Source organism: Equus caballus, chromosome 16 (assembly GCF_041296265.1).
Source record: "Equus caballus isolate H_3958 breed thoroughbred chromosome 16, TB-T2T, whole genome shotgun sequence".
Lineage (NCBI taxonomy): Eukaryota > Metazoa > Chordata > Mammalia > Perissodactyla > Equidae > Equus > Equus caballus.
Genome location: NC_091699.1, coordinates 69,048,716 through 69,062,311, shown reverse-complemented (window position 1 = coordinate 69,062,311; position 13,596 = coordinate 69,048,716). Strand labels below are relative to the sequence as shown.

Below are 13,596 nucleotides of genomic sequence, written 5' to 3'. Positions count from 1 at the left end.
CTCAGTTATAGACATTATCCTTTATTAATAATGTTAACATGAAATAATTGCAAAGCACTCTTAGAATCCTTTTTGTTTCTTTCCATCCTTGAAAAGAGTCTTGCTGTTCTTCTAAGCACTCTGCCAACTAGGTGGCACATCTAATCTTAGCTCATTGGAAGATGTGCTGAGACGAGACAGAAAAAACAATTCAGGCAGAATAATACAGGGCCGTCACAGGCAAGTTGCAACTTGGTGGTGCCATTGGCATTTATTCTCAGGAGTTAGTGTTAAATTTTCCATCTCCCAAATACTGCCATCATATGTTGGGGATGGGGGCTGATGGAAACAATGGACTTTAAAGCAGGGTTTGGTGGTGGAGAAATGAAAGTCCTGGGGCATCTGGGCTCGTCTGAAGGAGAGAGGCAATCTCATACCCCTTGTTACAGAAAGAAGTGAAATAGGAAAGTGGGAAATTATGAGCCAAGAGAAAAGGAAAGATGATTCTAGATGAAGTAATATAATAAAAGAGCCATATTATTCTTCACGTGGGACACAAGTTGAAACTGAGTGAAGATTTTCAAGGAGAAGGAAGATTAAAGAGTTAACAAAATCCAAAGGTATATAGCTGGGTTTTATAGGGATAGAGACAAGGCAATACAGAATTTGGTGAATTTGTTAAGTGTTGGTTTAGAACAGAGATGGACAAACTATTGTCCATGGGTCAACCCCAGTCCACTGCTGGTACTTGTAAATAAAGTTTTATTAAGCACATCCATGTCCATCCATTTATATATGGTCTATGGCTCCTTTATACTACAACAGCAGAGTTGAACAGTTCCAACAGAAACTATATAGCCTGCAGAGCCTAAAATATTTCCTATGGGCCTATACAAAAACAGTTTACTGATGTCTGTTTTAGAACAAAATGGGAACACAATTAGCACAGCCATTTTAGAATATAATTTTGTGTGGCCATTGAATTTTAAAATGCACATCATGTTTGACCTGGCAATTCTGCTATAGAATTTTCTTTAGCAGATGTTTGGGTACACATACCCACAGGGCTTCTTATAACATCAAAAAACTGGAAACAACCTAAATGTCCAGTAGCTGGGCACTGGTTAAGTGAATTACAGTGCATTAATGTTAAAGAGATATTATTCAGCTTTTTTTTTAATAAGATAGTTCTACACGTACTCATTTTTTAAATGAGGTAGTTCTGTTTATTACAAAGGGATGTTAAAGAAGGATTGCTAAACAGAAAAATTTTGCAGAACAACACGCATTATTATTATATTTGTATAAAAGCAACAAACAGTCCACCAAAAAGGACATACAGAGGCATGCCCAGCCCCTGTCCCACTGCCTGGCATTTGGTAGGTACTCAACATTTGATGACTGAATGCATGGAGGACTCATACATGTACACGTTTTTTGACTTTTCACTTTCTATCTTCTAGACTAGACTCTCTGAGCTTTTATGAATATGTATTACTTTTTTTAAAAAAAAACCCTAAATTAAAAAGGGGGAAAAACAAACATGAGGAAATTGCCAAAGATAGGTCTCCCCCAAGCTGATCTTGAGGATGCCAACAGCAGTGGCAGTCAGCTGAGAGCTGGTCGGGAGCTCGTTGCTCCACACTGAGGCATTCAGGAGGGGATTTATTTAAGTTCAAGTTGGGACCAGTGGAATCTGTTGAGCTTGAAGAGGTGTCTCTCTGAGTCACGCACCACAAAAGCAGAGAAGTGCTCAAGAAAACAACTCAGAAGCATAGAAGGGAAAAAGTGTGCTCCTTGTCCCGGGAAAATGATGTTTGTAATAACCCGGTGGGAAGACTTCGTGGAGGAAAACGTCATCTGGGGAGAAAGAAGCCAAAAGAAGGAAGGACACAGCAGCCAACACTCAAGGTGGAGAAACATTTTTGGGGCAGAACAAATGTTTTGCGGGGTTCTAAGAAGACCACAGAGATGTAGAGCCACCTTGCAAGTTTCCATTTGGAAAGTGCTTCAGTGTCTTCTGGTCTAAGATCCGTGGACATCGACAGTCCTGGTATTTTAGCAGGTGTTCAGGTGGAAGGGCCAGAAGCAGTTTCTCTGTGTTGATTAGTGTTAGAATTTCTCTCAGCTCCCAACACACAAGCAGCTCTGCCTGCTGACGTGGAAGCCCTGGGAACAGCCTCAGCTCTTGCCTTATGCTGGCAACACATCCCTGCTTTGGCTTGCCTGCTGAAACACAGACATCACTCAGCACTAGCCATTTATTTTTCTGGCAGAATTGCGGCAAGAGGGGTTTACATGAGATTAACAGTAAAAAATAAATAAATAAATAAAAATAAAAACAAAAAAAAACTCATGAAAGAGGCAGGTGTGTCTTTTAAAAACAATCACGTCCACCTCCCTCTGCCCCACCCCCTGTCTGCCTGCACTTTGCCTGACTTGTGCCTGGGGTGGATATGTCTGCGCCTGTGAGAATCTTTTATTTAGACATCACAAGGCATTTGCCCAATTTTGAACACAGCCGGCTGCAATACTGGTGCACAGAGACGCCTGCTCTTTCTTCACAAAACTCTCCAGTTCAAACATGTTTGCAGAGTGTGATTCATGATGTTTCTTTCCGGATTGTCCAGTGGGTAATTGCTGTACGAAAACCAGAGAAACAGATGTAGACCCTGAACCCTGGCTATAAATTTTTGTTTTATGATTATGGGTTTCAAATGTGCTGTGTCACACTGACAAATACACAGTTACTCTGAAACAAAATGGATTTTGGTCTCAAACTTTGGGTTTTTGTTTGTGGTTGGAAATACTTTCATTAGAGTTTCTTTTATCATTGATCAAACACAAGGAAAATAGAGGAGGTGACACATATCAGAATGTTATTTTATGCCATACCAAGAGGATATTTGGGAAAGGTTTCTTCCAACTGTTTGACTAATGTTTAAAATAGGTATCAATAATTTAAACTTCATTATCAACTAATTAATTAGACCATTTGTCACCTTCTACCTATTCATTAATCTTTATGGTGTGTGGGTATGTATTTAAAGAATTCTTGTATAATTTGACTTAATTTTACTTAAGATGAAGAATCAAGTTTTCAAGAAGTATAAGAATTAGATTTACTGATGAAGAAATGATAAGAAGCATGTGGCTAAATTTGAGGGCTGCTTTATAAATTAATCCTTGGATTAAATAACAGCTCTAATTGCTATCGGCATAATTAATTCACAATGAGAAATGATGAATTGACTGGTGAATATACTGTTGCCTTATAAGAAACCCATGATATTCTGTTCACAAGGATTTAAAATACTGATCATTCATTTCAAGGCCCCAGTTTATTTCTCTTTAGTTAAGAGAACCCCAAGGTGATTATAAATTTTAAATTGCATGTGCAAAGAAAGAAAACACCAAATCTCCCAACTGTTATCCCCCCCCCCCCACCTTCTTGTTATTGTTTTTGTGCCATGGCACAGTATTGAGAGAAGAAATTTGGGGGCAGTGGTTTCCCTTCCTCAATGGAGCTCATTCTTTAGCTGAAGAAATGAGAGCGAACAGAATTTTGGGGACACCATCTCCATCTTCACTTCCCTGTGTCCAGTGCACCCTACCTTTGGAAAGCTGTTGAGCAAGGAAGTGCTACAGCCTCCCCTGGGTAACAGATGCCTGTACCCACACACCTGGCAGTAGTGCCGTGTTTCTCATACCTAACTTAGTTCCTGCTGTACTTTAAATATTACTGCTTCCTCCCTTCTCCCTTTTAAATGAGCCCAGTTTCCAAGGAACTCTGAGGATCTTAAATAAACATTTGGAGCTGTAAGTCTCGTGGACCACGTCGAAATTGGCACATAATGCGGTGCTTTGTGTATCTTTACAACTATCTTAATGACAGTGTGTTAAATGTTTTGTAAATTCCTCTGTGCCCCTTGCTGAAAATGTATGTTTTCTTTGTAGTTAAAGGGTTTCTTATAATAAAGCTCTGTTACATAACGATTGCCATATAAAAAAAGAGAGAGAGAGAAAATAAACGCGTAGTTTCAGCAAAATCTCACCCCTTTATCGCCCTGGACTTTTCAATAGGAAGAACTGAGCTTGCTGGGCTGAAAATTGTTTTAATGTACCTTCATAAAAGGATCTTTGACTTGGTAAGTGTGTGTGATGCATACTTTTCATGTTACACCACGAGTGCCACTTAGCAACTCTGCTAGACGGAGCAGCCATTCAGCATGGGGTGGGGTGCCCCCTGACAGGCTTTTAAAAGGCCTGGATGCCAATGCACATTCCAACGCTATTCACAAAACAGAGACTGGAGCAGCGCTCTTCCTTGCAAGGGGCAAGGAAGCTGCCCCTCACTGCCTACCTCTAGCGCACCCTGTTTTGTGGGAGAATTACAAGTAAACACTGGTAAGGCAGTGGAGGAGGTAGGGCGTTTGAATTCCCCCCCCAGAGTTTACTCTTTTTGGTGCACGTTGGGTCCTTTCAGCAAGTTGTGCAAAATGGCTGCAGGGGGGATGGGGTCTCCCTCTTACAGCTCTCTGTCTGCCTGAGTTTATTTGTCAATATTGCACCTGTCCTTCTGAGTGTTTTAAGACTGCCTAAAACACTTCTCCTTCATCTAGGTTGGGTTAGTGTGGGAGGTATGAAAAACAGCCCCTTTCTCTTAAAAGTACCGTATTCTAATAAATAGCCAAGATTGGGCAGGGGCTTGTATTGGTGAAAACTGGCCCTTAGAAATACAAAACCTTGACCCTTAACCGTTTCTCAAAATATGTGTTTAATTACGTGGTGGTGGTGATGGGGCGGTAGGGCCCGCGTGGAGTATGTGTGTGAGAAAGCGATGAGGGAAGTCACCAATATGCTATTCAGGGTGCAAGGCTGGGGGAACAGCAAAGTAACTTTTACTTGGGTCTGAGATTCCAGAGAGGCAGGTCCTAGACATGGTTCTGAGCTGCGTGAGCTTAGGCAGGTCTCAGCCTCCCTGGGCTTCTGTCTCCCCAGCTGAAAAATAGGAGGATGCATTACAGCTAATATTTGCTCCACGATGTGTAGAGTGCCCTGAAAGCACTACTTTTTTTTTTTGTCCTCACTGCAACCCACTGAGGTGGGTAGTCTTACATACCCATTTTACAAATGAGGACACTGAGGTCCAGCAAGGTTACATACTTGTCCCAGACCACACAGCTGCTAAGCGGTAGAAGCGGAATTCTAATCTAGTTCAGTTTGACTCTCCCATCCATGCTCTTGCTCATTATATTATGTTTTCTCTCAGATCAGGAGCTAAAATCCTGTATATCTATGTGATTGTGTGTGTGAGTTTGGGGCAGGAGTAATGAATTCTCGACTACTCCACATGCTGCACATAGACGGGAGAGAATTTTTAAAAAGTAAATGAATCCAAAAAGCTGGATTTTTACTCCAGAGCAAACGCAATCCCTTCGGCCAGGGCTTTCAAGAGGGAGAAAGAGAAAAAGACGATGAAATGGAAACTTTCTCAACCCAAGGCTTCCCCGAGGGGTAACTCTTCTCTGTTCTACAGTTTAGGGCTTGCCGGTGCTTTTTCGGGAGTGGAAAAATACATAAGTTACAAGGAATTTAACAGACAGAGAGGCGCACAGAGGAATTTAAAGGGTGGGCTGGGGGCGAGCGGTGGGCGGGAGGCGAGCGGGCAAGGGGGAACACGCGCTTGCAAGCTAAGCCGCTGCAAATAAAAAGGCGTAAAGGGAGAGAAGTTGGCGCTCAACGTGAGCCGGGAGCGGCGTCCTGGCTCCTCCTCTGCTCGTTTTAAAAACACTTCTTGCATTGTTTTTAAGGTGAGAAATGGGAAAGAAAGAGCCGGCTTGCGCGCTCGCCCGCTGCCTGCCTCTCTGGCTGTCTGCTTTTGCAGGGCTGCTGGGAGTTTTTAAGCTCTGTGAGAATCCTGGGAGTTGGTGATGTCAGACTCGTTGGGTCATTTGAAGGTTAGCAGCCCGGGAAGGGTTCACCGAAAGTTCACTCGCATATATTAGGCAATTCAATCTTTCATTCTGTGTGACAGAAGTAGTAGGAAGTGAGCTGTTCAGAGGCAGGAGGGTCTATTCTTTGCCAAAGGGGGGACCAGAATTCCCCCATGCGAGCTGTTTGAGGACTGGGATGCCGAGGACGCGAGCGAGCCGGGCAGGGTTTGTCTGGGCACCGTCGGGGTAGGATCCGGACCGCATTCAGAAGGCTTTTTGCAGGCTTTTCCTTGGAAGGAGAACTTGGGATCTTTCTGGGAACCCCCGCCCCGGCTGGATTGGCCGAGCAAGCCTGGAAAATGGTAAATGATCATTTGGATCAATTACAGGCTTTTAGCTGGCTTGTCTGTCATAATTCATGATTCGGGGCTGGGAAAAAGACCAACAGCCTACGTGCCAAAAAAGGGGCAGAGTTTGATGGAGTTGGGTGGACTTTTCTATGCCATTTGCCTCCACACCTAGAGGATAAGCACTTTTGCAGACATTTGGTGCAGGGGAGATCATGTTTGACTGTATGGATGTTCTGTCAGTGAGTCCTGGGCAAATCCTGGATTTCTACACTGCGAGTCCGTCTTCCTGCATGCTCCAGGAGAAAGCTCTCAAAGCATGCTTCAGTGGATTGACCCAAACCGAATGGCAGCATCGGCACACTGCTCAATGTAGGTTTATTTTTTCCCTTCTTCTACCAAGAAAAAAAAATTAATTGTCTCTCTTGCATGCAATAAAGACATGGAAACAAACTGCATTGGTAGCAAGACAAAGGATTTAATGATTTAATGCTGAAAGGGTGTGATATGCTAGCGTGCATATTGATTCCCTCTGCTGAAAATTTCCTGTTAGATGTTTTCTTCGCAAACAACCCCTCCTGACCCCTGCTCCTCTCTCTACCAACCTTACAGTCTCTTGAAAACAGTTTAAAAAATATGCATGGAGAGGGAGAAAAAAGTAGAGGGTGACCACAGGACTTTGAAACATTCTTCAAGTAAGGCAATTTGACACATTGTGCAGTTTTTACTAAGGTGTGTGCAGAGGGGAATTTAACTTTGCTGTTCTTTGGGTTAGCTACTAGTCGTATATATCCCCCCCTTGTGTGTTTCAACAGTCCAAAATAATTAAAATATGACATCTTCCTTGCAAGGAATTTAGCCTAATTAAGGTGGCTGCTGCTCCTGAAGTTCATAAACCACCAGTTAAAGCTGCTGCCTCCAGTGTTTTCCTTGCTAAGGAAAGGCAATATTTCTTAGCATTGACCCTGCTGCCACCTTTCCGAGTCACTTTGTTGCTCTAAGAAGTTGCTGTTTTGCTAGAAAACTACTGGCAATGAACACCCCTTGGGCTGAGCCATCCATTATTTCCATATCTTGCAATTCAGCCGGGGAACCTGGACATTGGTTAAAGGAAAGGAAATATAAGTGGGGTAGTCCAGTTTTTAAAAAAAATATTGACTATTTGGTTATCTGATGCTGACACGGTGCCGAGGCACGCATCTGGTCAACAGTAGCCTGGCTGCAGGCTTGAGAAATGACCAGAAGTCCCAGAAAATCCCACCTTCGGGTGGCTGTAGTGGGAGCCTGCAGGATGCATCGCTGCCCTGACAGTGATTTAGATAAATGGCTCAGCTATCTATCAAAATGTTTTTAGTACTTTATTTGACAATTCATTGGAGCATTAGGCTGAAAATGACATTTTAAATCTTTGTTTTCAAAGAGGTCAAAGTTTAACTGGAAGAAATTGAGTTTTCCTAATAACATGGTGGCTTATCTAAAGAGAGAAGAAAAAGGAAAGAGGGGACAATGACAAGATTTAAATTGCCCTCTCTGAAACTTTTTCTTCAGGATAAAGACTTGCTTCTTGGGCCAGGAAATCAACAGGTTTGTAGCTAAAAAAAATCAATAACCATTTGATGCCAACAGTGTGGCTGTCTGACCTAATATTTTGTACAGCCATAACCACGGCAAAAAGAATATCATTTTTAGAAGAAGTCTTAATCTTCAGCTGTTCCCCAAATGCCTTTTTTTTCCCTACTGCCTGTTTACTTTCTAGAGAACTGAAAGAAATTGAGAGTTACAAAATAATTTTCCAACTCACTAACAGATCTTTAAGACCTGTCCTCTCTGTAGCAATTAAAACAGTCTGAACAATTTCACTTGGAATCTCAGGGAACTGGGGCTTTCTAAAACTTTTTCTGGTAAGAGAAAGTTCTAATGAAACATATTTTTTAACGGAGGGAAAAAAAAATGCTCGGGACCCTGGCGAAAATCTGTTAGACCTCATAGAGCTTTTACAAGTAGACATTCTCCCTTTTGTAATTAACCCTCCAAACATGCCTATTAAGTTGTAGGAGAAGGGGGAAAAGCTTTGTTTGTTCTTGAACAAGTTAAACAAAGAATTCGCCTTATCTAGGGAGAGCGAGTGGTGAATGTGTCATTCGCCTAGGGCCAGCCGATAAGCAAGAAGTGTTGATAACAGCAAAGTTCAGCTAATCAAAGAAACTTGCATTAGAAAAAGTAAATAAAGGCGTTTGACAAAGGGATTTCAGAAATTCCAGTGTCTTATTTTTGTAAGCAGGGCAATTAGTGCTTATTGTGGTCGATTTCACAAAGCTTTGAATCCCACACTTCAGGTAAAAGAAAGAAATGTAAATATTGCTTATGCCCCTTCAGAGCCGCTTTATCCTCCATAAACCACTTCATAACTGGTCAGTTTAGTTCAAGCAATTACGTTTTTAAGCATAAATAAAATTCTAACAAATGTCTGCCATGCGGTGTTTGGTTCAGGGTGGCATCGCTAGTTAGGGTTTTTGAAATAAAAGCATATGAGGGCTGCGTTTGTGTAAGAACATAAAAACCACAACCTTTTCCATTCTACTTAATGACTGTTTTGACGAGAAGCAGATCTGTTTGTGCACTTAACACAGAGGAAACAGTGGGCAAGGAGGGAAAAAAAATAGTACTAAATTCCAGCCAAAACTATTTTCAGCTTTGAGATCCTACTTATTTTTTGTATGGTGTGTGTCTGTGTTCGTGTTTGCAGTCATTAGAGTAAACCGTTTGAACGTAAAACACAACAGAAGCTTTCTTTGAAAGGTGTTAGAATATTCTTTTTGTTTTCTTTTTTAATTTTAAAGACAGAAAAATGATCTGCCCACCAGCTGCCGGTTGGAGTAGGGCCTTGAATTGCCTGTTATAAAAATGCGAAGTCAGGATTAGTGGTTTACTAAGGGAATGTGGTAAAAATAATACGATTTAACACTGCCCCTGGAAGGTATCGGAGCCACCAAGTTTCTATTTAGATGCCTTCTGGATTATCTTGGTTTTAGGCTGCTCCAGATGTTTTCAGCATTAATTGCTCAGTGGGCATAGAATAAATCCTAATATTTGTGGTCTAAATATAGTTGCTTTCAGTGAATTCATGAGGTGACAACTTCTTGGCCCTTTTTCCCTGTCTTCTCCCTGCTCAACACATCAAAAGAAAAAAATATTTTCTTTTTGAAATAGTATTTTGCCTGTAATGAGGAGAAATAATGTTTTAACAAACAGGAGCAACGTGTGATTAAGGAAAGAGAAAAATCCCCTTCTCAAAGCCCTGGGACCTGAATTTTAAGTATTAAACAGCATCTAAATCCTCTCCTAGTAAGATATAAATTGAGGTCAAAGTGGCAAAATCAAAGATACCCTCTGAAAGAGAGACTAAATAAAGACTGACAGCCACCGTATGAATTGAATGGGGTTTTGAATAAATATTTCGGTGAAAAGGCTCAATTGTTTTTCTAAAGTAGGACATAATTTTCTGCTTCTCGGCCACATGACGGTGGTAACTAATACCATTAGAAAGAAGAGAAGAAAAGAGACTTTGCTGAAATCTCAGAGAGTGCAGGACAGGAGTTTTTTGAAAACAAGCGGAAGATTCACAAAGTTTTCCTTCTCTGTAGAAAAAAAGAAATACTAAAATATTGTCAATATCCAGATAACTTGGTACTTTGGGTAGGGAGGTACTGATGTGCGACTTAGAAGAAAAAATGCCTGAGTTTAAATTGCATTGCCAGAAAAGGGTGGATTTCAAAATATAAAACAAAACAGTAGGAGAGGTAGACATTTCTCTGCTTAAACTAAAGCTATGGAAATGACTTGGAAGCTCTGCTTAGAATTTGATTTGCCAGCCCAAATGCAAAGCTCTTGCATTAGAACAGGCCTTTTTTATCTTAATAGATAAATGACCAGAATGGCAATTTCTGATAGGCTAGCTGACCCGAATCAGAAGTTTTCTTCTCATTTCTGGAAGCCTGGCCCTGACCGTATATAACCAGTCAGTATTGTCATGAACTTTTATTTAAAGCAGAAGCATGAAAGAAATTTCTTCTGAATATCAGACACTTTACCTTCAGCATATGTTCAGCCCCTGAGATGACTGAAAAGGAAAGAAAACCCTACCGTTTTCTCCTTTACATGTTTCACAAGCATCAGTAAACTATCTCAGAAGGGAAATACGTGATAAAGATGATAAATTCTGCTCTCAAGGAGTTTATAATCTTTAAAATCAAAATTATTTTTAAAAGGCTGGGAATTTTTTAATTAGAAAGTTACTCTCTGGGAGGAAGATGGACATGTAAAATCGAGATGCAAAGCATAAAACTCTTTTCAAGTCGCACAGGACTTATTAAACAATAAATAATAGTGTTCATTTTAGACCATCTTAAAAAGAATCTTCTATAAAGTTTGAGTTACATATAAGTGCCAATAAATTTATCCTTAAATGACATTTTTATACTTTAAATGTTCTAATGTAAATTCAGTTAACTATCAATTAAAGAGATTATTTCAGAAATGGGAGTTTTTGATGAAGGTTAATCAGAAAAATCTTGGCTGAAAACCTTTCCAAAAGATATTAATGTAGAATCTTGCCTTTCAAATTACAGGGTAGTTATGGCAGTCATACAGCTCTGATTTTCTAGAATAACCCACTTTCAAATATACTGCCACAGTTCCCACATAAATCATTGAAATATGCCAGATATTTCAATATTACGACATCTCCTAGGCTGCCCCTTGAACCCAGGAGGGGCACAGAAAGTCTTTGTTTGGATTCTATGGTCAATATAACGAGAGCGCTCACAGCTTAATTTTTCCATTATGACTGAAGATCGCCTTGTGCTTCTGGGTCATTCTGCTGAACATGAATTCCTTTTGTGGCAAACTGTAGATCTGTAAATAGAAGGCATCCTTTGCAAAATGGATTTAAGTATTCTGACTGTAGTTCTGACTCCAGCACGTGTGCGTGTGTGTGTTGAGAGTGGGGGAGGGGGTAGAATTATTAAATTGAATTACTATGCACAAATCTATATCAGTTCTTGGCCAGCTTCTTCTTAAAAAGTTGGAATTGTGGGTGATGGAGAGAGGAGAACAGAGTTAACTCGGGTTTCAGATTTATCAGGATCCTGTAAGTGGCTTGGCCTAAGAACCTCTTGTTAAACAGGAGATGAGATAACCCGCCCCATCTGTAAGATCTAATAACACACCCTCATCAGTCAGTATGTTGCATTGAATTCCCTGTTCCTTCCCGGCTTCCTTACTTCATCATTAAGAAGCATGATTCCTGTCCCGTGCCAGCCCCCCAAACCCCTTTAAATGAATAAAAAATAAGTCACAGAAGTTCTGTCTACCTAGGAAGCCGTAGAGGGTGAGCCTGCAGGTATTATATTATTTATCTTGAGCTTCCAGAGCTTCTTAGATGGGAATTCAAACAGGCAATGGAACTGCTGACTTGCGTTTTCTCTGGCCTTGCAGGGTGGGGAGCTGAAAAGGGGCCATTCAGTCAGATAAGACTCTTGGTCCCCTGCACGATAAGGCGAGGATAACAGGAACTGACGTCAGTGAGGCGACCCAGCCTGGCCAAGCATTTCCTCTAGTGAGGGCACATGGATTCTAGGAGTCTCCAGGCCTCCCACAGCAGCTGATGATATGAACCAGCTCAGAGGGGAGAAGAAAGCTGATTTTCACAGGGGTGAAAGTGGGTAATAATGTCCCTCATTCCTAAAAGGAGATTTCTCTAAACAGAACAAAGAATAACTGGAGAGGAAGAGAATGATTTTAATAAAAGCAGATTCTGAGATTATAATCGCAATTTTACGTTGTCATGTAATAGATATTTGTTTCCCAGCTGTCAACAGTTTCCCTCTGATGTCTCATAAAAGTCAGTCCAGCAGTCACCAAATATTATCACCCATGAACCGTACCAACTCTCCATATAGAACAAAATGGGAGGGAATTCACATTGTGGGAGTTAATCCCTGGTACTCCTATTTACTTTTCTAAGTACCAAGTTCCCACCCCCATCCGCATCATATGACAGCATTGTTAAAGCTGTTTGATTTGCCACCAGCCCTGAAACCTAGGAAAAACCCTGAAGTGTTTCCTCCCCTCTTTCAGTCTTCCTTTTCTCTTAAAGTCAGATTTTTTTTTTTTGCCTTTGAAAGTGTCTCTGATTTGAGGTTTGGAGGAGAAATTCAGAAGGGTCCTATTTTATTTTTTCAAATTCACAGAGTGTCCTCAGTCTACTGCTTTCTTAAAGATAGCTCCTTATTTTCTCTTTTTAAGTTTTAGTATTGAATAGGGAATTACTCTGCGAGTTTGACTCAGATTTAGTGAAATGTTTGTCTTTGTTGTTGTTGATCAATTACTGTTTGCCACAGATGAAAATTTTACCAAATCGAAAAAGAAAAAAGCTGAATTCAAAATACTATGGTAGAAATGATGCAGATAAGACCAGATAAGACGAGTTCATCAGTTAACTGGGGAAAAAAGATTTGGATCACGCTTATCCCAATTTTTCTCTGATTTTCAGAGCAAGTGAAGACTTCGTCTAGAAAATCCCTTTTCTCAAAAATATGAAAGCATTCAGGGCTACAGTACCTTTGTCTTGTCATCAAATTATAAATTATACAATTATATATAATTATTTATATATACGTAATTTATATATAATTATAAAAAGCCTGATGATCTGAAGGCCGGTTCAGCTTCAAAAGATTTTTTAGGGTCTGGTCTATTGGAAGGCTTGGGGGTATAATTAACTAAAATGGAAATGGAGGCTAGCGAAATTTAGTTCCTGATGTTTTAATTTAGCTCAGTACTGCCATGTGTTATTGAAGAGAATTCTTAAAGGCAAACATAATTATTTCATTATGGTCCTCAGAATGCTTTCATTGGCTTTAATGACAAGAAGCTGTATAAAAAGGCATACATTTTAATTAGTTCTTCTTATATTTACATCAGATAAATAACAAATAATTGATGAAAAACAAGTCGTTGGGATGGATGATTTCACATAGCGCGCTGGTTACAGTTTAATGATGAAACATTTCTCTGTTGCTTTGCATTTTAATTATCCAGACATTACAGTAGTGGTGCCGTGGAGCTAAAATACCGTTGTTGCCATTTTATTACAAAAAAATCACTATGAATCGGAAGCCGAAAAGGTAGCCAGAAGCGCATCTCAGAGGAAGTAAATTGCCAGTCCCGTTAATTTTACTACGTTTGTTAGCACGCATTTTGATCACTTTTATCTTTTACGCTTCATCTTTCCGGATTAAGACTGTCAGGGGTTTCACATGCGTTTTTATGGC

At 40.4% G+C, this 13,596-nt stretch overlaps 1 protein-coding gene across 3 annotated transcripts in view; it reads left to right on the top strand.

The window, feature by feature from the left end:
* Positions 1–13,596, top strand: part of RARB (retinoic acid receptor beta) — a 694,360-nt gene that overhangs the window by 521,964 nt on the left and 158,800 nt on the right. Inside the window, exon 1 of one of the 3 annotated variants that reach the window (XM_001494115.6) lies at positions 5,606–6,634. The exons of 1 other annotated variant lie outside the window; for it this stretch is intronic. In XM_001494115.6, the coding sequence (XP_001494165.1) occupies positions 6,478–6,634 (157 nt within the window). In that variant the 5' untranslated portion in view covers positions 5,606–6,477. Of the gene's footprint in view, positions 1–5,605; positions 6,635–13,596 lie in introns of those variants that run through there. One more of the 3 variants, XM_023620840.2, reaches the window with a different exon arrangement.